General features: G+C 43.0%; 1 protein-coding gene across 2 annotated transcripts in view; it reads left to right on the top strand.

Annotated features, from left to right (window-relative positions):
- Positions 1 to 452: 452 nt before the first annotated feature.
- The window catches only part of VIL1 (villin 1), a 54,405-nt gene continuing 32,815 nt past the window's right edge, over positions 453 to 22,042 (top strand). The window contains exons 1-13 of one of the 2 annotated variants that reach the window (XM_073647409.1): positions 455 to 607; positions 1,390 to 1,567; positions 8,726 to 8,836; positions 10,248 to 10,322; positions 10,524 to 10,720; positions 10,941 to 11,049; positions 11,861 to 11,971; positions 12,686 to 12,888; positions 13,234 to 13,312; positions 13,613 to 13,711; positions 15,323 to 15,476; positions 15,800 to 15,900; positions 19,631 to 19,768. In XM_073647409.1, the coding sequence (XP_073503510.1) occupies positions 8,762 to 8,836; positions 10,248 to 10,322; positions 10,524 to 10,720; positions 10,941 to 11,049; positions 11,861 to 11,971; positions 12,686 to 12,888; positions 13,234 to 13,312; positions 13,613 to 13,711; positions 15,323 to 15,476; positions 15,800 to 15,900; positions 19,631 to 19,768 (1,341 nt within the window). In that variant the 5' untranslated portion in view covers positions 455 to 607; positions 1,390 to 1,567; positions 8,726 to 8,761. Of the gene's footprint in view, positions 608 to 1,389; positions 1,568 to 8,725; positions 8,837 to 10,247; positions 10,323 to 10,523; positions 10,721 to 10,940; positions 11,050 to 11,860; positions 11,972 to 12,685; positions 12,889 to 13,233; positions 13,313 to 13,612; positions 13,712 to 15,322; positions 15,477 to 15,799; positions 15,901 to 19,630; positions 19,769 to 22,042 lie in introns of both variants that reach the window. The other variant, XM_073647408.1, reaches the window with a different exon arrangement.

Here is a 22,042-nt window from a genome sequence, read left to right as displayed (position 1 = left end):
GGGCCCCGGTACAGCTGCTAGGCTGCACCGGCGGTATGTCCGCCCCTGAACTCCACGGCCCCACTTTTCAACTACTTGCAAATGTGACATGATCCTCAGTCACAAATTTATACAACAATGAATTGGGTAGATTGTTAAATTAATAAGATGCTGACTTTGTCTGTACATAGTGAATCAAGTATATTGTGCAAAGTACTGCTCATATAAGAGGGTGGTGGCCCACTCTTTCACAGGGGCCCACCGGAGGATTCTCCTGTTCTCCTGTGGGCCAGTCCAAGTCTGCAAGCTCCAATACCATATTCTCACCATATACACTACAGGTTGCATTTTACAAGAAGCAGCAGGATGAAAAAAAAAGCTGATGAAATAAATAAACGGTAATTAATATAGTGAGTGTAATTAGCATGAAACACACAGGGGAGAGGTGTATGACGGCCTCTCTACAGCTGAGCGCATCGCCTTATATGGCAAATACGACTTCTAATTTAGCAGCGAGGAGCTGGGGACAAAGGTCGTTGCACCCTGTCAGGAGACTGGACTGGTACAGGTGCACAGTGCAGGTCTGCTCTGCTCTCCTGACAGCCGGCCACACCTGACAGACGCACAGGTAAGCTCCTTTCCACCTGTCCCCAATGTCTCCTAGGAACAGCTGAATTTTTGTTTCACTGTAAACAGCAGCAAAGCTGATCTTAGGCGCAGAAATCTAACCCACAATGCATGTTCTGATATGTGGGCTCCGCTTCCATAAAATTCACCTGCACTAATACATTGTGGCAAACTATCAGGACAGGAGAGAGGTTTGTGTTGCTGATGTGTTTAACTCACAGAGGATTGTGTTTATTGGGTAACACAATAGCGAAATGATTAGGCTTTAGAGAGTTATATATGGGAGAATTGCTACATTGTAAAACATTTTTTCCTATCACAACTTGGTATAATTTACGATTTTTGCAGAAAATTCACAATTGGTGGATCTTGCACTAGTAATTTCTGCTGGCATACTGCATTGATTATCAGTATGGAGAAAATTATGAATTATATCTACTGATCTATCAGATCCAGGGTCTTTGTACCTCAAATATATATATGTTGTACAAGAACATCTTTGAAAGGTATGATCAGTCCTATCTATATAGAATATTATATTGATTGACAGGACTGACCATAGCTATCAAAGACGTTCTTCAGCAGCATATACTGTATATATATATAAATATATAATATAAATAGTACAGCACGTATAAAGGAATTCTTTAGTTTTTCATCATCCTTTTACGATAAGTCGAATAGATCAGGCCAAGTTCTAGAACAAGGCAAAAGAGATTTGCAGCATGACCTGTTATGCCAAGGAAAGGACGTCCATTGATTATAATTATACAAATATTGCAGACCCCGCTGGATACCCGGATCTAGGGTTTAAGGGGCAGTAAGAGCCCTGCAATCAACTTAGCTTTGGATGACTAATGATGGGAAGAAGATTGCAGTGACCCTTTAATGTTTCCATTCATTACAAGGAGCTACCCACAACTTACTTGGATACATTGTTCTTCCTCTGTATAAAGCGCTGGTAAGGCCGCACTTAGAATTTTGTGCACAGTTCTGGGCTCCGGTGCTCAGGAAAGACATATTGGAGCTAGAGACGGTACAAAGGAGGGCGACTAAGGTAATAAAGGGAATGGAGGGACTAGAATACCCAGAGAGGTTGTCAAAATTAGGCCTATTTACATTGGAAAAGAGAAGGCTTAGGGGAGACCTCATAAACATGTATAAATACATCAGGGGGCAGTACAGAGATCTCTCCCATGACCTGTTTATACGAAGGATGGTGACAAAGACGAGGGGGCACACTATGCGTTTGGAGGAAAGGAGGTTCCTGCACCAGCATAGAAGGGGATTCTTTACGGTCAGAGCCGTGAGACTCTGGAACTCTCTGGGAGAGGAAGTGGTGATGTCCAACTCACTTAATGAGTTCAAGAGAGGCCGGGACGCCTTTCTTGAGAACAATAAAATTACATTTTATGCTTAGTGATAGTTAATTAATCCAGGGATTTAATCTGACTGCCAGATTGGTGTCGGGAAGTGAATTTTTCCTCAATGATGTAAATTGGCCTATACCGCATGGTATAGGAATAGCGGAATAGCTGCAGTGCCCAAGAAATAGGCTGAACTGGATGGACGCTTGTCTTTTTTCGGCCTTATAAACTATGTAACTATGTAAGTTATTTACATTGTGAAGCTGAGATTTGTAACACTGTGGATACTGAGTAAACAAACAGTTTCCTTTCATTCATTGCATTCAGTTTTTATAGTTAGCTGCTCTCTACAGTTTCCTTATACCTAATATTGCGCTTCTGTTTGTTTGTTTTTTTTGTGCTGAACTCCCAGTTTCCCCAGTGCATGGCAACTGGAGCCTAAAGCTGCATTTACACATTTTGGTTTTTGTAATGGAAGCCAGGCGCATTTCATTTACTTATTGTTTGTATCTCTCATCAACTTCAGTAGGTGACAAGTCTGAGTGATGATTATTATTATTTATTATTATAGCGCCATTTATTCCATGGCGCTTTACATGTGAAAGGGATATACATAGCACAAACAATTACAGTAAATTTTGAACAATATAAGTCGGCGACTGGTACAGGAGGAGCGAGGACCCTGCCCGCCAGGGCTCAGAGTCTACAAGGGATGGGTGAGGATACAGTAGGTGAGGGTAGAGCTGGTCGTGCAGCGGTATGGTGGAGCGAGGACCCTGCTCGCGAGGGCTCACAGTCTACAAGGGATGGGTGAGGATATAGTAGGTGAGGGTAGAGCTGGTCGTGCAGCGGTATGGTGGAGCGAGGATCCTGCCCGCGACGGCTCACAATCTACAGGAGATGGGTGAGGATATAGTAGGTGAGGGTAGAGCTGGTGGTGCAGCGGTATGGTGGAGCGAGGATCCTGCCCGCGAGGGCTCACAATCTACAAGGGATGGGTGAGGATATAGTAGGTGAGGGTAGAGCTGGTCGTGCAGCGGTATGGTGGAGCGAGGATCCTGCCCGCGAGGGCTCACAATCTACAGGGGATGGGTGAGGATATAGTAGGTGAGGGTAGAGCTGGTGGTGCAGCGGTATGGTGGAGCGGTGGTTACTGCAGGTTGTAGGCTTGTCGGAGGAGGTGGGTCTTCAGGTTCCTTTTGAAGGTTTCCACGGTCGGCGAGAGTCTGATGTGTTGGGGTAGAGAGTCCCAGAGTAGGGGGGATGCACCATCATTATAGTTATAACTTGTAAAATTAGAAGCGCATCAGTATTCTGGTAATTGCACAAATAAATGTGACGTTTTTGGAATTGAGCTCTTTTACTTGTAAAGATGTGATAAATATAAACATTCAGACAAACACTAGGACACAGAGCTGACACCCCCAGATCTTGAAGAACAGGCATACCCTACTAAAACCTGTGGTGACAGCTCACTCTAATTAATTACATATGATATACATATACAGTATATATATATATATATATATATATATATTTCCAAGTTTTTTTTTCCTGATAACTGCTTAAAACCATAAATGACTCATATCATTGTCTTTTGCTGAATGTCCATGAGCAGCTTAAAGGGAGCGTCCACCTTTGAACTTCATTTTACAGCTTATATTGTACATAGATAATTTCTGCATGAGGAACTTGTAAATAAATTGCATTTCTTATCTTGTCACAACCTATATCATAGATCAGAGCATCAGTCACATTCCTGCATGCTGTCAATGGAAACAGTCATCAAGCAATTGTCAGACATTCCTTGAGTAACTTAATTGAGCTCTTCTAATACATCAAGCAGTTATCTTATTCTACATCAGATGAACAGAGCAAACTCTGAAAGGACTTTGAGTCAGCAGAGAGGGAATTACACATCTGAGAATTTCTGCAGAATTTTAAAAGCAGTTCTGGAGTATAATGCAAGAGTCACTCATGAACAGTAGAGGATAAGTAATGTATGTACACAGTTACTCTACCAGCTGAATAGTGAGTGCAGCTCTGGAGTATAATACAGGATGTGAATTGTAATCAGTAATGTAATGTATGTACACAGTGACTGCACCAGCAGAATAGTGAGTGCAGCTCTGGAGTATAATACAGGATGTAACTCAGGATCAGTAATGTAATGTGTGTACACAGTGACTGCACCAGCAGAATAGTGAGTGCAGCTCTGGAGTATAATACAGGATGTGAATTTGGGATCAGTACAATATATGTAATGTATTTATATGGTGACTCTTTTTTTTATGTAGATGAGTTCTACCTGTACCCAGTAATATGGAGCTCCCAGGTTCATATTTTTTTGATAACACAGTCATTATTTATATTTTACTAGCAGTTCATGGAAAAATAAAACAATTCTCATGTGATGTAGGCAGCGATTGTGGAGATTCTAGATGTGTAAATCTTTGTAAAATTCAAATAGCTAAGAGGCCGTCGTCTTCCGCTCTGCTCATTATGAAGTGACTGTGTCCGGACATTAGATTGGGATCATTCATTTCTATAGAGGCTATAATTGTCGTGTCATATCCTGAATCTATCATAGATTCCATTTGTCATAGCTCCCAACTGTCCCGGTTTCCGCGGGACTGTCCCCCTTTGAGGGCTCAGTCCCCCGTCCTGTCATGGCTCAGCTGTTCTCCCAGCTGTGGAGGGTGCTGGGGCAGGTTGTGGCGGTGGAGCAGCGAGCACAGGTAGTAGCCTGCAGCTGCAGCTACCACGTGTGCCCACTGCTAAAGATGATGAATATTCACTCCTCTCCACGTCCATGGGAGTGGAGAAGAGTGAATATTCATTCTCCTTAATAGCGCACACTGTCAATCGCAGCCGCCGACTTACTGCTGCGGCTCCGCGATCCTGTGTGCCCGCTATTAGAGAGAATGAATGGGCGTGGAGAAGAGTGAATATTCATTCTCTTTAGTAGCGGGCACAGAGGATAGCGGAGTCGCAGCAGGAGCGCGGCCGCTGCTGTGTGCGCTATTAAGGAGAACTATTCACTCCTCTCCACACCCATAGTCCCGGCGTGGAGAAGAGTGAATATCCCAGCAGCTCACCTCGGCAGTGACATCATGCGCTGCTCAGATGCTGACATGAGCTACTGGCAGACAGGATACAGCGCTGGAGCAGAGGGGAGGCAGGAAGGTGAGTAGAATTGTTTATTTTTTTCATGTGTGCAGTGATGGGGGGCCATGAATACCAGGATTGGGTCCGAGGGGGCCATACATACCAGGATTGAGTCCAAGGGGGCCGTGCATACCAGGATTGGGTCCGAGGGGGCCGTGGATATCAGGATTGGGTCTGAGGGGGCCGTGCATACTAGGATTGGGTCCGAGGGGGCCGTGCATACCAGGATCGGGTCTGAGGGGTTCACGCATACCAGGATCGGGGATGAGGGGGCCACGCATACCAGGATTGGGGATGAGGGAGCCATGCATACCAGGAATGGGGATGAGGGCAGTCTGCTGAATGCCCCTCATTACCAGCGCCCCTCTGACAACTCCTCCTGTCAGGGGAGAAAGAAATGGTAAATGGGTGTGGATTGGGGTGTGGCCAGGGGAATGGCCAAAATTTGCCAATCTGTCCCCCTTTCTCTTTTTCAAAAGTTGGGAGGTATGCATTTGGGGTTTACTTTCTGGAATTTTGTTAGATCTTATGTGTATGGTGTGGAGGGAGGATAACAGCTAGTTGCATACTATTGCCCCTAGAGCAGAGAGCCGTTAACAAGCAGCAATTAATGCCACCATTCATTACATGGACACCCATTCATCTGAACAGTCACCATGTAAGGGCTCGCTCCCACTTGCGATGAAATTGGACAAATGCAATCCGATAAAAAATCGGATTGTTTCGGACCAATGTTATTCTATGATTCTGTGTCCATCTACAATTTTTTATCTAGCTCGGATCGGATCGCAATCGGACTGGAAAAAAATCGATTGTATTCTCAAATCGGATCGCATTCAACAGTAAAAATCAATGGATGCAATTTTAAATCAGACGGCACTCGAGTAATCCAAATGCCATGCGATTTTGTAGTAACATTCTCCACTGTCCCAGGAAATTGCATCACAATCCCACGAAAAACGGATGTAAATAGCATCACATACGCTGAGAGTAGGAAAAAAAACGCAGAATCGCATTGCAATCGCAGAAGATTTGGAAACAAAATCGCAGAACACTCGTCCGACTCTCCTGCATCAAAATCGGACCGATTTTAAATTCGCTAGTGTGTCTCCGGCCTAATACTGTATTCCCCTATAATAGCCGCTACAGGGAAATTCCTGACCTATGACCAATCCCAAATCAATCTGCTCCCATATCAAAAGGATTTCCCCATGATGTAATAGTTATGATAAAATTCATTTCACTATTGCTGTGGAAGCAGTAAACATAATAAAGTCTATGAAGCAGTTTAAAGTAACAACTTGATACATGAAAATTCCCTTTAAGTATGAACAAAATAATCAAAATAAGATTTAAAACGTCTGTCTGCTTTGGATCGTGCCTCCTTATAAAAAAAAAAAAAAGAAAGCGCACCCGTTAATGATGAGTGTGCAGCAGCGTGAACCTCAGTGATCAGCTGCAAACTGTGCTTGAACTTGGCAGCAAATGGGCCATTCTTCTACAGCGCCTCCACAGGATAGATAAAGTATGGCATTGTCCTCATTGAAATCAGGGAGCTGACAGTATATGGTGGAGACAGGCCGGGTCCTCCAGGGTTCCGGGAAGGCATCGCCGCTCACTAATCGGTGGAGTTGCTCCGGTTGTCATGCTGGGAGTTGTCATTCTTAGGTCCATTCTATGTCTTCTTCCAGATACAATACGTGTCACTCCCACATGGGGACAAATTCCTCTCCTGCCCGGCCCTGAAGTCTTATAACCAGGGTCAAAGTATCATTTCAATTATTACACATTAATAGACGAACGACTTTATAATTACGTGCGGAGCATGGGAAGACTGTATCACATGATAGGATTAGATACCCACTCAGCAGGCTGTATCGCACATGATAGGATTAGATACACAGCTCAGCCGACAGTATCACACATGATAGGATTAGATATACAGCTGAGCAGCCAGTATCACACAGGATAGGATTAGATACACAGCTCAGCAGACAGTATCACACAGGATAGGATTAGATACACGGCTCAGCAGACAGTATCACACAGGATAGGATTAGATACACGGCTCAGCAGACAGTATCACACAGGATAGGATTAGATACACGGCTCAGCAGACAGTATCACACAGGATAGGATTAGATACACTGCTCAGCAGACAGTATCACACAGGATAGGATTAGATACACTGCTCAGCAGACAGTATCAGACAGGATAGGATTAGATACACGGCTCAGCAGACAGTATCACACAGGATAGGATTAGATACACTGCTCAGCAGACAGTATCACACAGGATAGGATTAGATACACTGCTCAGCAGACAGTATCACACAGGAGAGGATTAGATACACGGCTCAGCAGACAGTATCACACAGGAGAGGATTAGATACACGGCTCAGCAGACAGTATCACACAGGAGAGGATTAGATACACGGCTCAGCAGACAGTATCACACAGGATAGGATTAGATACACTGCTCAGCAGACAGTATCAGACAGGATAGGATTAGATACACGGCTCAGCAGACAGTATCGCACATGATAGGCTTAGATGCACAGCTCAGCAGACAGTATTGTACAGGATGGGATTAGATACACAGCTCAGCAGATTGTATCAAGCATGTTAGGCTATGTGCACAATAGCCTAATATAACTATGTGCAGGTTACGGTTTTACTGCTGTACATATAGATCCGGTGTATAAATGACTTTGTGTCCTGTGACTGTATCGCAGCTTTGTGTATTTCCTAGCAGTAAATGTCATCAGCACAGTCCGTGACAAATCACGACTCAGACACCGGAGGAAACTGATGTTTTATTATTCCCGCTCGGGGGTGAAGATGATGGGACATTGAAAGTAATGGGGAGATTTGTGAAACTGTCTAAAGTTAAACCTTTCTCTGTTGCCCATAGTAACCAATCAGAGCGCAGTTTTCATTTTACCAGAGCAGTTTAAAAATGAAAGCTGTTCTCTGATTGGTTGCTATGGGCAACAAAGACAGATCCAGTAAATGAGGCCTACTGTTTACAACCTTTTTTACGCTAGCGATCCCATAAACCCAGTAACAAATGTTAACCCCTTTCCAGGCGCTTCGGCCCATCCAGACCTCAATATCGTGTCTGAGCAGTGGGCAGCGATGCCAGCTCATTACTGGGCAGACTATATGGCCAAGGACAAGTGTAAGATTTCCCAGAGAAATGATTGTCACCCTCCATCAGCATTTTTGGCTTTTTCTTTTAAATTTGAAGTCCATAATGTTGTGCACATCCTGAGTATTAATGTGCAGCTACAAGATCGCAGCAACTTAAAGGGGAGACCTTCAGCGCTGTGCGGGTTCATGGTCACGGCTAAAAAAAATGGTGTCTAACATGACCACACGGCGATGTGTTTCCGTATATGATCTGCCTTGGTCAATCAGACCTGCAAGCACAATGTCAGCAGAATTAACAAGCACTCTCTGCCCTCCTGGCCGCACATGTAGTAAAGGAGGTCACACTGACAGACATGAGCCGTATACACCACTATATTATATGTATTTATAATCGTACACGTTACTTACTCATGCCCCATATCCTCATTTCAGGTTCCCAGGTGACTTGTGATCATAGAATTCTCCAACATGCCGGATCTTACAGAAAAAGTAACCAAGACCCTGAATAAAACCACCCCAGGACTGCAGATATGGAGGATAGAGGTAACTGTTATTATCAGCATTATTGCATCTGGGTTTGGTGCTTGAGTCCCTGGTGTCCAGGAGGTTGATGGCCTAGTCCCTGGTATCCAGGAGGTTGATGGCCTAGTCCCTGGTGTCCAGGAGGTTGATGGCCTAGTCCCTGGTGTCCAGGAGGTTGATGGCCTAGTCTCTGGTGTCCAGTAGATTAGAGCCTTAGTCATAGGTGTCCAGGAGTTTGATGACCAGGAATTAAATGTCCTTGTGTTTGGTGTCCATCTGTTTAGTGCTCTAGTTTCCAATATTCAGGAGTTTGATACCTTAGCTCCAGGTGTCCAGGAGTTTTCTGCTCTAGTCCCTGTTGCTCAGAAGTTTGGTGCTCTAGTTCCTTGTGACCAGGAGTTTCATGGCCTAGTCTCTGGTGTCCTGAAGTTTGGTGCCCTAGTTCCTTGTGACCAGGAGTTTCATGGCCTAGTGTTTGGTGCCCTAGTTCCTTGTGACCAGGAGTTTCCTGGCCTAGTCTCTGGTGTCCTGAAGTTTGGTGCTCTAGTTCCTTGTGTCCATGAGTTTCCTGGCCTAGTCTCTGGTGTCCTGAAGTTTGGTGCTCTAGTTCCTTGTGACCAGGAGTTTCCTGGCGTAGTCTTTGGTGTCCTGACGTTTGGTGCCCTAGTTACTTGTGTCCAGGAGTTTCCTGGCCTAGTCTCTGGTGTCTTGAAGTTTGGTGCCCTAGTTACTTGTGTCCAGAAGTTTCCTGGCCTAGTCTCTGGTGTCCTGAAGTTTGGTGCGCTAGTTCCTTATTTCCAGGAGTTTCCTGTCCTAGTCTCCAGTGTCTTGATGTTTGGTGCCCTAGTTCCTTGTGTCCAGGAGCTTCCTGCCCTAGTCCCTGGTGTTCAGGAGTTTGGTGCCCTAATTTCTTGTGCCCAGGAGTTTCCTGCCCTAGCTCTTGGTGTCCAGGAGTTTGGTGCCCTAATTCATTGTGCCCAGGAGTTTCTTACCCTAGTCTCTGGTGTCCAGGAGTTTTGTGCCCCGGTCCCTGGTGTGCAAGAGTTTGGTGTCCTAGTACCTTGTGTCCAGTAGTTTCCTGTCCTATTCTCTGGTGTCCAGAAGTTTGGTGCCCTGGTGATCAGGAGTATGGTGCCTTAGTCCCGGGTGTCCACGAGTTTTGTACCCTTTGATCAGATATGCCTTTGTTCTTGAGTACTGCTCTGTCCCAATCTCTATCACATTGGGAACAGAACATTTCTCCATGCTTCCTGTTTGGGCAGGGGAACACCAGAACGTGTCTCGCCAGCATCTGCCATCTCTCCTTGATGCCCCTGATATGACTGTTCTCACCATTGCTGCATTCACTATACCAAACATCTTGAGATCACTCTCCTCTTATCACCGAGAGATTTAGCATTTATTTCATTCCATTTCTGAATTTTGTTCTTAGGCCATGGAGATGGTTCCCATACCAGAAAAATCCCATGGAAACTTCTTTGAAGGAGACTGCTACGTCCTCCTCATGGTGAGTACAGTCCTCCCAGAACGTTGCCTACAATGTGTCCACTTCTCATTCACTGACAGAAAACCGAGATCTTAAAATTGGTGACTGGAAAGTTGCATAACTTTCTTGTTTTTTATTAATTTATATACCGGTATATGACCCCTTTTTTCGCTCACCTTTAATCTGCATTGTTCTGTAATTCCCTGTAATCCTCCACACCAGACCCATAAAACCAACAATAACTTCACATATGACATCCACTTCTGGATCGGGAATGATTCATCTCCAGATGAGCAGGGAGCCGCAGCCATCTACACCACACAGATTGATGACCACCTAGGAGGAGTCGCTGTCCAGCATCGGGAGGTCCAGGGATATGAGAGCGACACATTTAAGGGATATTTCAAGCAAGGCATAGTGTGAGTGTTACCATCATGGCGACTTTCATGTCAATTTAATTTGAGGCAATGACATCGAAGATAAATGCACAGAATTTAAAAGGTTAGTTATGCTCCACTGCCTGGAGTCTGGAGCCTCAAATGGTAGAAGGATGAAAAAGGGTGAACTACACCTTTACATTTTAAATTGATAGCTATGATTACATCTTATAACACATTGTGACTGTCCACTTCATACCAGATATAAGAATGGCGGCGTAGCCTCCGGACTGAAGCAGGTGGAAACCAACACGTACAACGTAAAACGTCTGCTACATGTCAAGGGGAATAAAAATGTATTGGCTGGAGAGGTGAGTATTGAGTTTCCTATTAAAATTTGTGGATATAATCTGAATATTTTTTTATTTTACCTTTAACAGCCTTCGGCTCAATCTCGAGCCATGGCGACTTGATGTATGAACGCTCTGTAAGAAGATCGATTTTGTGCAGCCTAGATAGGTCCACCAGGGTGTTCTTCGCCATTATCTTGATAGTATCAAGCCATCGGGTTGCTGGTCGTCCTCTTTGCCTTGTTCTTTCTAGTCTTACGATCATGATGATCTTCTCCAGTGATTGCTTTCTTCGTATAATGTGTCCACAGTAGGCAAGTCGTAGCTTGGTGATCCTTGCCTCGAGAGACATGTCTGCTTTGATTTGTTCCAAAATTGATTTGTTTGTTCCTCTTGCCATCCATGGTATTGATAACATGATAAAATGTGCGTAGACTTTTCCAACCACTTCCTTATCACGCTAATAAATTTGAAAATGTAAAAAGGAATAACTTTATAACAAAGAACGATTAAAAATCCCCTGCTGTTTTGCGCATGCAGATACTATATGTCTCCATATAGTCAGAATACAAACAAATCCTAAAACTGACCCTGCTGTTATATGTATCATTTTGTTTACTGTCTGTGGTTTATCAAGTAGAGGGGTCTCTGCGCGGCTGCAGGATCAGGCAACACAGGATTATTTTATAGTCTATAACCATGAAAACACATAGGTTTGCACAGGAGCTGTGCACAAAAAAAAACAGTAGGAGATTTTTAATCAAGTCTATATACAAAGCGACTTCATTTTACTATTTAGGATGCATATCTATCAATCACTCTCTTTATCTAGGTCCCTTTCGAGTGGGGCAGCTTTAATGTTGGCGATGTCTTCTTGATGGATCTTGGGAAGCTGATCATCCAGTGGAATGGGCCTCAGAGTAACAGGATGGAGAGACTGAGGGTAAGGAAACTGGATGAGGTGGAATAAGAAATGAGTGTGTATGATGGGATCCGATGGGATCCAAGGGGTAACGTTTCTCCTTGTGGAAAGTGACAAGCCAGTCCTGGCTTATACGCCATGCATGCTTCTCTGGGAAAATTAAATATGCAAATTGCCTCTACAGAGAGAAAGAGGACTACAACTCTAGCGCCATCTATTGGAGCAATCCTAGAAGTCAATATCAACCCTTTAATGATGAGCCTTGCCACATTACTTAGGATAAAAGCCAAACCAGAATCTCAATTTGCAGACACGGTGCTACAGGATGTTGCCCCTCATCAGTGCAAAGTGTCAGATCTGTGTATGGTGGGAAAACTGTTCTTTATGGTCTATTTTAGTGGTGGCTAACACGCTGTAGTAGCGGGCATACAGTGGGCACACACCACCTGGTGCAATATAATGATATGATACAGTCTATTACCACACTAAAACAAAAATTACATGGGGTCTCCTAGAGGGTCACAATACTGTGACATGCAAACAGCAGCATCCATCGAGGTGCATGACCTGAGACTCACTGACACATTGATTTCGGTGGTTCTGTATCATCAGGATGTAAGGGTCTATTGAGGCGCACAATCAGGTAACGCTTCCACTTTTAATCATGTGATTTAAACATCTATTCCTTTAAATGTCCAAAACCACAAAGTATTTAATTGCTGATTCTTTTCCTAGGGTATGAACTTGGCGAAAGACATCAGCGACCGTGAGCGTGGCGGGCGTGCCCATGTGTACGTGGTTGAAGGTGACAACGAGGAAGGTTCACCTAAACTGATGGAGATCCTCATGTACATGCTGGGTGAAAGAAGAGAGATAAAGGCAGCAATATCCGATGATGTGGTGGACAGTGTGGCCGCAGGGGCAATAAAATTGTATCAGTAAGTGACTACTCAATGCCGGCAACAATCTGCGTTTCACCTGTACCCACCGTGCAGACGAGTGACAGTGACGGCAGATCGTACCCGCGTCTGTGTGTGTTCTCTGTGCTACAGTTCAGTATCTACATTGTAGCAGCTCGTGGCTGCCTGACATACAAAAAATAGCCTGTGCCGAAAGGTTGAACTTGCTGGACCTAGGTGTTTTTTCAACCTATGTAACTATATAAGGGTCCCCAGGTCATTATTATATGAGGGAAGGAGACAACATGTAGTCAGAATCCGCTGATGATGAGGAAGGAAACATTCCAGATTGTGAATTTTATAATTATCCAATTTATTACTCAGAGTAACAGACAACAACGGGAACCTGATGGTGCAAGAAGTGGCCACCAAACCATTAACCCAAGATCTGCTCAGCCACGACGTAAGTCCTTTATCTTAAGATATAGAAGCTGTGTAGAGTAAAAAGTTAAGAAGAGATAGATCAATCAATCAATCGATCGATCGATATGCAGAAGGTAGATAGATGGAGGTGTCCACCAAACCTTTAACCCAAGATCTGCGGCTGAACCGTGATGTAAGTCCTCCTTACCCAAAGATATAGAAGCCATGTAGAAGAAAAATTTTAGATAGATGGAGTTTAACAGGATTTCCCCTTGTCTGAATGTACAAATAAATGTTCTAGATTGCAATAAGTAATATCTACATTTCTTGCTCCTGTCAGGATTGCTACATCTTGGATCAGGGTGGAATCAAGATCTTTGTGTGGAAAGGAAAAAATGCATCAAAGGAAGAGAAGCAGCAAACCATGAACAGAGCGCTGGTGAGTGCGGCCTCTGCACAGCGCAGCCCTGGTCTCGGCCGGGTATCACTGTGTGTATACCACTATATACAATGTGTGTATACCACTATATATAATGTGTGTATACCACTATATACAATGTGTGTATACCACTATATACAATGTGCTGATACAAGGCTGCCACCAGGAATTTCAGGGCTCTATACTTGCAAAATTTTCGGGCCTTAACAACCAAAAACAAGAGTATTGGACCCCTAAAAATTAACTTTTATTAATATCTTTAAAAGCATATAGGACTACGGTAATCATTCTAAAAGCATATATAGCAGACAAGGATTCAATAGGGTATATACAGTATAGAAGGTTTCTCTTCGTTCAATATAGAAGGTTTTTCTCTGTTCAGGCAGGGAATAGTACATACAGGCCTATCAGATCCCTGGTTGTCTCTTCTCTGTCCCTACCTGTCAGCGGAGGTTAGCATCCTAATTTGCACCGCATGGCTCCTCCGCTCAACATCGGTATCCCTTTTAACCCTATTATACCCTAACCTGATTCATAGACACAATACAGATAGTGAAAAAAAAAATAGAAAAAATTACATATATGTATATCAAAGTTCCATTAAGCATGCTGGACATTAGTAGTGTATATCCAAATTCTGTTTATATAGTCAATTTTTACAACCAAAAACACTCTAGATTTTTAGGCAGAAATGGAAAATGACTGGAACACAGGAATCTCCAAGACACAGGTAATCGCCAAGGGCAAAAGAAATCACTCGCCCTTCACCAATATGCAGGGTACAGTTTCCCAAATCCAGAATGTCACTATTCATTAATCTGATCCACAACGGAAAACAATCTAACTGGTTAAAACACCAGATATATTCATAGAAACATTCCTGATCAACACCAGTTATTCAGAGCCAGACAGCTGTTCATCTCAGGCAATGCAATTACAGCAGAAACACCATCAATCTGGTATTATTAAAATAAAGAAATGACACTTATCATTTGTAGTCCCTCATTAGTTATCCCGACGCGTTTCCCCCTGCGTCATCCAGGCTTCATCATGGGATTAATGGGAGACATTGATCTCTCTCCATGTGTCAAGGTAATGCTGTGTGCAGAGTTCGAAAACCACCCATATATAGCAACCAAACTTAAAATCAGATCCCTTTCAGGTGGGAGTTAATGCAGGTCACTCACCCCCAAATGCGTGACACCCTCTTCATCATCATCATCATCATCATATGCATAGTGCGCCTACTGGAAATATTCAAAGAAAGTGCCAAATTATTCCCCCCGTGACCGGAAGTGAGGTCGGTGGTGCGCATAGTGACGCCAGTGGAACGCATTGCCATATCTGGCGACCAGAAGTCAGCCGCCAGCCTCTGATTGGACGCACGTTCAGTTACTGAATCGGCCGAATCCTGCCCCTGGGGCCCAGTGAGCAGAAGCATAAAGAAGGTTAGGGCCCCACCTCATTGCTTCTGCTCACCGGGCCCCATACACCAGTAAGGGCAGTAATGACCTGTTGGCGGCCCTGTACTGATATATCACAGTCTCTGCTCTTCTCAAATTTGCTCTTTCTCTTCCATTTTTTTAAACACTTACCTTGTTTACAAAACAGAATTTTATCAAAGCCAAAAACTACCCCCCGTCCACTAACGTCGAGGTTCAGAATGACGGATCCGAGTCCGCTGTGTTCAAACAACTTTTCCAGAAATGGACCATAAAGGATCAGACTGTCGGGCTCGGAAAGACAACCACTGTTGGTAAAGTGGGTAAGTTGTCAAAATAAATAAGTAAAATGTCCGCAGCATTATAGAGAATTTCAGGAGTGTAAATAAATGTAAGGTTAGGTATAAGACTCAGGGCCCCCAGCAGCACAGAGTATTTCAGGAGAGGAGTATATGAAACTTATGGGAGGCAATGACATGTTCACTTATGATGCTGTACATGATTCTGCAGGAGAATATTAGTTATAAAGAAACACAGAACGTTCATCTGTAATTATTCATACAGAGAGCTTTATTTTTCCTGCCATGACGTAGATTTTTTCTAAGACATCACCACATAGTAATATGTTTTATATCTTACAATACAGCCAAAGTAGAACAAGTAAAGTTTGATGCCAACTCAATGCACGCCAAACCTGAGGTAGCGGCACAGCAGAAGATGGTAGATGATGGAACCGGAGAAGCAGAGGTAATAATATCACGTATGAGAACTGGTAGAATTGATAATGAAATTTCTACTCCCTGTGTAGAAAAACATAACTACTATAATACTGCCCCTATGTACAAGAATATAACTACTATAATACTGCCCCCTATGTACAAGAATATAACTACTATAATACTGCTCCTATGTACAAGAATATATCTACTATAATACTGCTCGTATGTACAAGAATATAACTACTATAATACTGCCCCCTATGTACAAGAATATAACTACTATAATACTGCTCCTATGTACAAGAATATAACTACTATAATGCTGCTCACTAAGTACAAGAATATAACTACTATAATACTGCCTCTATGTACAAGAATATAACTACTATAATACTGCCCCCTATGTACAAGAATATAACTACTATAATACTGCTCCCATGTACAAGAATATAACTACTATAATACTGCTCCTATATACAAGAATATAACTACTATAATACTGCCCCTATGTACAAGAATATAACTACTATAATACTGCTCCTATGTACAAGAATATAACTACTATAATACTGCTCCTATGTACAAGAATATAACTACTATAATACTGCTCCTATGTACAAGAATATAACTACTATAATACTGCCCCTATATACAAGAATATAACTACTATAATACTGCTCCTATGTACAAGAATATAACTACTATAATACTGCCCCTATATACAAGAATATAACTACTATAATACTGCTCCTATATACAAGAATATAACTACTATAATACTGCTCCTATGTACAAGAATATAACTACTATAATACTGCTCCTATATACAAGAATATAACTACTATAATACTGCTCCTATATACAAGAATATAACTACTATAATACTGCTCCTATGTACAAGAATATAACTACTATAATACTGCCCCTATATACAAGAATATAACTACTATAATACTGCTCCTATGTACAAGAATATAACTACTATAATACTGCCCCTATGTACAAGAATATAACTACTATAATACTGCCCCCTATGTACAAGAATATAACTACTATAATACTGTCCCCTATGTACAAGAATATAACTACTATAATACTGCCCCTATATACAAGAATATAACTACTATAATACTGCTCCTATGTACAAGAATATAACTATTATAATACTGCCCCTATGTACAAGAATATAACTACTATAATACTGCTCCTATGTACAAGAATATAACTATTATAATACTGCCCCTATGTACAAGAATATAACTATTATAATACTGCCCCTATATACAAGAATATAACTACTATAATACTGCTCCTATGTACAAGAATATAACTACTATAATACTGCTCCTATGTACAAGAATATAACTACTATAATACTGCTCCTATGTACAAGAATATTACTACTATAATACTGCCCCCTATATACAAGAATATAACTACTATAATACTGCCCCTATGTACAAGAATATAGCTACTATAATACTGCTCCTATATACAAGAATATAACTCCTATAATACTGCTCCTATGTACAAGAATATAACTACTATAATACTGCTCCTATATACAAAAATATAACTACTATAATACTGCTCCTATATACAAGAATATAACTACTATAATACTGCTCCTATGTACAAGAATATAACTACTATAATACTGCTCCTATATACAAGAATATAACTACTATAATACTGCTCCCTATGTACAGGAATATAACTACTATAATACTGCTCCTATATACAAGAATATAACTACTATAATACTGCTCCTATGTACAAGAATATAACTACTATAATACTGCTCCTATGTACAAGAATATTACTACTATAATATTGCTCCTATGTACAAGAATATAACTACTATAATACTGCCCCCTATGTACAAGAATATAACTACTATAATACTGCCCCCTATGGACAAGAATATAACTACTATAATACTGCCCCCTATGGACAAGAATATAACTACTATAATACTGCCCCCTATGTACAAGAATATAACTACTATAATACTGCTCCTATGTACAAGAATATATCTACTATAATACTGCCCCTATGTACAAGAATATAACTACTATAATACTGCCCCCTATGTACAAGAATATAATTACTATAATACTGCCCCTATGTACAAGAATATAACTACTATAATACTGCTCCTATGTACAAGAATATAACTACTATAATACTGCTCCCATGTACAAGAATATAACTACTATAATACTGCTCCTATGTACAAGAATATAACTACTATAATACTGCCCCTATGTACAAGAATATAACTACTATAATACTGCTCCTATGTACAAGAATATAACTACTATAATACTACCCCCTATGTACAAGAATATAATTACTATAATACTGCCCCCTATGTACAAGAATATAATTACTATAATACTGCCCCTATGTACAAGAATATAATTACTATAATATTGATCGTATGGAAGCATCCATTAGCTTTAAACATACTGCATTTAAAAAAAAAAGGTTGCAGGAGATATATACTATAGTAACACTTGTTGATACTACGTATCTGTGTGACTGGCATCCTATGCAAGCCTCATCTCTGTGCATTTTTAACCCCTTGTGTCACATGACTGGTCACCCCCTTTGATGCGATGGCGGCTCATCTGATCAGCTGTCATGTGCCCCTAACAGCCGCGGTGGAATTGTGATTCACCCGCGGCTGTTAACATGTTAAATGGCGCTGTCGATCTTTGACAGCAGCATTTCACAAAGCCGCAGCAGAAGGACGTCACTAGTCCCGCCCATCGGCGCGCGTGTCACATGACCGCGGGTTGCTGATAGGTTGGCATGACAAGCCAGGGTCTGCAGGAGACCCCTGCGGTTGTCGTTGCCAGGATGCTATGAGCGCTCATAACCAGTTAGCATTTCTGCTACACACAGACAATCGCAGTTTCTAGTCTCCCATAGAGACTATTGAAGCTGGTGTAAACTAAAACAAAAAATGTTTTTAAAAATATTAAAAAATTAAAAAAAATATAAAATTTTAAATCACCCCCCTTTTGCCCCATTCAAAATAAAACAATAAAAAAATCAAATATACACATATTTGGTATCGTAGCGTTCAGAATTGCCCGATCTATCAATATAAAAATATAATTAAGTCGATCGGCAAATGGCGTAAGGAGAAAAAAAGATCAAAACGCCAGAATTACGTTTTTTTGGTCGCCGCAACATTGCAATAAAAGCCAATTAAAACATTGTATCTACCCCAAAAAGGAATCAATAAAAACGTCATCTCGGCGCACAAAACAGAAGCCCTCACCCGACCCCAGATTGCGAAATTGATTTTTATTTTTTTAAGTAACTTTGGATTTTTTTTTCCACCACTTAAATAAAAAAGAACCTATACATGTTTGGTATCTACAAACTCGTAATGACCTGGAGAATCATAATGGCCGGTCAGTTTGAGCATTTAGTGAACGTGGTAAAAAAAAAACAACAACGGTGGATTGGCACTTTTTTTGCAATTTTATGGCAGGTTTGTGAGTGTCTGTTTGCATCAGTGTTTTGCGCCTTTATTATGGGGGTCTGCTGCATCCTGCTTGTGCATTGGTAATCTGACCTGGTGTTGGTAAGGCTGGTTTCTTTTCTGTGATGTTTTTTTGATTTTTTTGTCCTTTTCTGTCAGCTGGATTTGTCAAAAATTGATCAACAAAAAGAAAGCAAAGAACTCGAGCTCGCCACATTAATTGACCAGGTTTATGTTTTTTTGCGGTTCACATCTACAGGTCTATAGAATTGAAAATCTGGAATTGGCACCTGTAGAAAAACAATGGCTTGGACACTTCTATGGTGGAGACTGTTACCTGGTTCTCTACAAGTATTTGGTTAACAACAAGTATCATTACATGATCTATATATGGCAGGTAAGGACTCATCATCTATCTATGAAAAACTGAATTCCTAACAGAATGATGTAAATGAGAACAATTATAAGCGGTTATTATTGCAGTATATACAAACCAAAGAGTTAAAGTGGTTTTCCCAACTCCAAGATCCTATTCAAATATGTAGTAGGTAAAATAATAATATTAATATTAGCAAATACCTCCAATTAGAAATGCGGTATAGTTCTCCTGCTAACTTATGTCACTTACCTCAAGTGCAGGGCTTTGCAGTAGCTTAGGTATCCATGATTACGACCACTAGCAACTAGGTGTCACTATACGAGTGGTCGTAACCATGAATACCTAAGTTGCTGCAATGCCCTGCACGTGGGGAAAGCTACTTAGCGAATCAGAAGAACTATACTACAATTCTAATTGGAGGTATTTGCTAATATCAATATTATTACACCTACTACATACTGGGACAGGATCTTGGATATGTAAATACCCCTTTAAGCAGCCTCTGAGTACATTAAACTGCATGCAAACAATGAATATATGCAGGGCCGGCGTTAGGTAGGGGTAGGGGAGAAGACTGGGCAATTGCCCAGAGCCCCCATCCCCTTGGGAATCCAAGCGTCTACAGGAGGAGCTACACTGATAATAGTTATCATTGTAGCTCCCTTTGTGGAGACTGCTTCAGGACCTTTAGTGACATTGTAGCACCCCGAGGACTCGGCTGCTACAGGGGTATTGCACCTCGAACCAGAGGTGTGGTATTCCACTCCCGGGTAAGGATGGAGCGTGGAACTGGGCTCAGTTAGCTGCATGCACCACATACACCCCATTTCCGGGGGACAGATCAACGGTACTCCCACCAGATAGATGTGCAGGTACGACAGCTTCTGTCCCTGGCTGGAGTGGGGAGAGGGGAGGAACATCCCAGTGGTGTAGGAGCAGAGAGGGGAGGGACTCTGGGCATAGGTAGGAGCCCATTGGGTGCTGGTCACCTGGGCTCGAGTGTCAGAAGGGAGTATATAAGGTGGGCACCATCTTAGGACAGCAGTCAGTTCAGGCAGGAGGAGAAGAAGAGAGGAGCTCAGCCAGAGAGGGCTGACAGGGAGCTGTGGCTCAGTCCGGGCCCAGCTCCAGAGTCAGGCCTGGAGTGGAGGCTTGAAGCAGAGAGACAGAGGAAGGAGAAAGAACAGAAACACCAGGAGAGGCCCAGAGACGCAAGAGAAGAGGGAACCCTGAGATCCCACGAGCTAACGGGTGAAGGGTTGGCAGAACAGGGTACCGGATCCCAAACTGGTGGAGGCCAAATATCCTCAGCCAGGAACCAGAGGTCGTGGACAAGTTTTGGCGCAACCCCTCGCCACATCCACCAGGAAGGCAAACCACGTATAGGGTCAGGGAAGCCGGGAAAGGTTTCACCACCAGAAGGCCCGAGGGAGCCGGACAAAGGTGGATCCCTGGTGGGGACGGCCAGTAGGAAGGAGGAGAGGGGAGCTCAGGACCACACTCTGGAACTGCCTGGGAGTTGGCCGAGTCCCGCACCTGGTGGACGCAGCACGGCTCGGGTCGTCATCACCTGCAGGACTGACGTTAATAACAACTGTGAGTAAAGCATTGAAAACTGCAATCAGTCTCTGTGTTCCATCGTACCACCAGCACCATAGGTACTGGGACGCTCTCACTATCACTCCCTTCTCCCGCACCAGCTGCCCTGAGGCTATACCTCTCCCGTTGGGGGTTATACCACCATAGCTGCACATATATACCACCGGCCTCAGCGGACTGTTTTGCAGCGGCGGCCTTGTGACCGCAAATCAACGGGTGGCGTAGTCGAACTCTAATACCATCATACCAATAACTGCCACTTGGTTTGACCACCCTGGGCACGGACCGGGTCCCCGCCACTCGGAGACTACAACCCCCGTCGGATCCGGCTCCGGGTATCCCCCGCATGCGCAACGCAGCACAACATGGCCCAGGGGGCGAGTCAACTTTGGCGTAGTCGGCAGGATCTCGTGCCCGCAACTGCCGGGTACTGCGTGCCTGAAGAAAAGTTCACATGTACCGTAAGAAGAAGTCTCCCGCCAATTCCAGAGGGTCCCCGCCATCGGACGCCATCTCGGGTCGTTTCCCGCCGTTTGCCCGCCATCTGCAGCCTTTGCCCGCCATCTGCAGAGTTTCCCGCCATTAGGAGATTCCCACCATCTGAGACGATTTCCCGCCCTGGCAGAGCGGACGCCATTGTGGGCGTGCCAGAGGGTAGCAAGAGACCACCTCCCATCGTGGGCATGGTCCAAG

This window comes from Phyllobates terribilis, unplaced genomic scaffold (genome assembly GCF_046119375.1).
Source record: "Phyllobates terribilis strain yellow unplaced genomic scaffold, ASM4611937v1 Scaffold_9__5_contigs__length_417890890, whole genome shotgun sequence".
Classification (NCBI taxonomy): domain Eukaryota; kingdom Metazoa; phylum Chordata; class Amphibia; order Anura; family Dendrobatidae; genus Phyllobates; species Phyllobates terribilis.
Note: the sequence above shows the minus strand (reverse complement) of the source record. Positions and strands in the feature narration are given on the sequence as shown.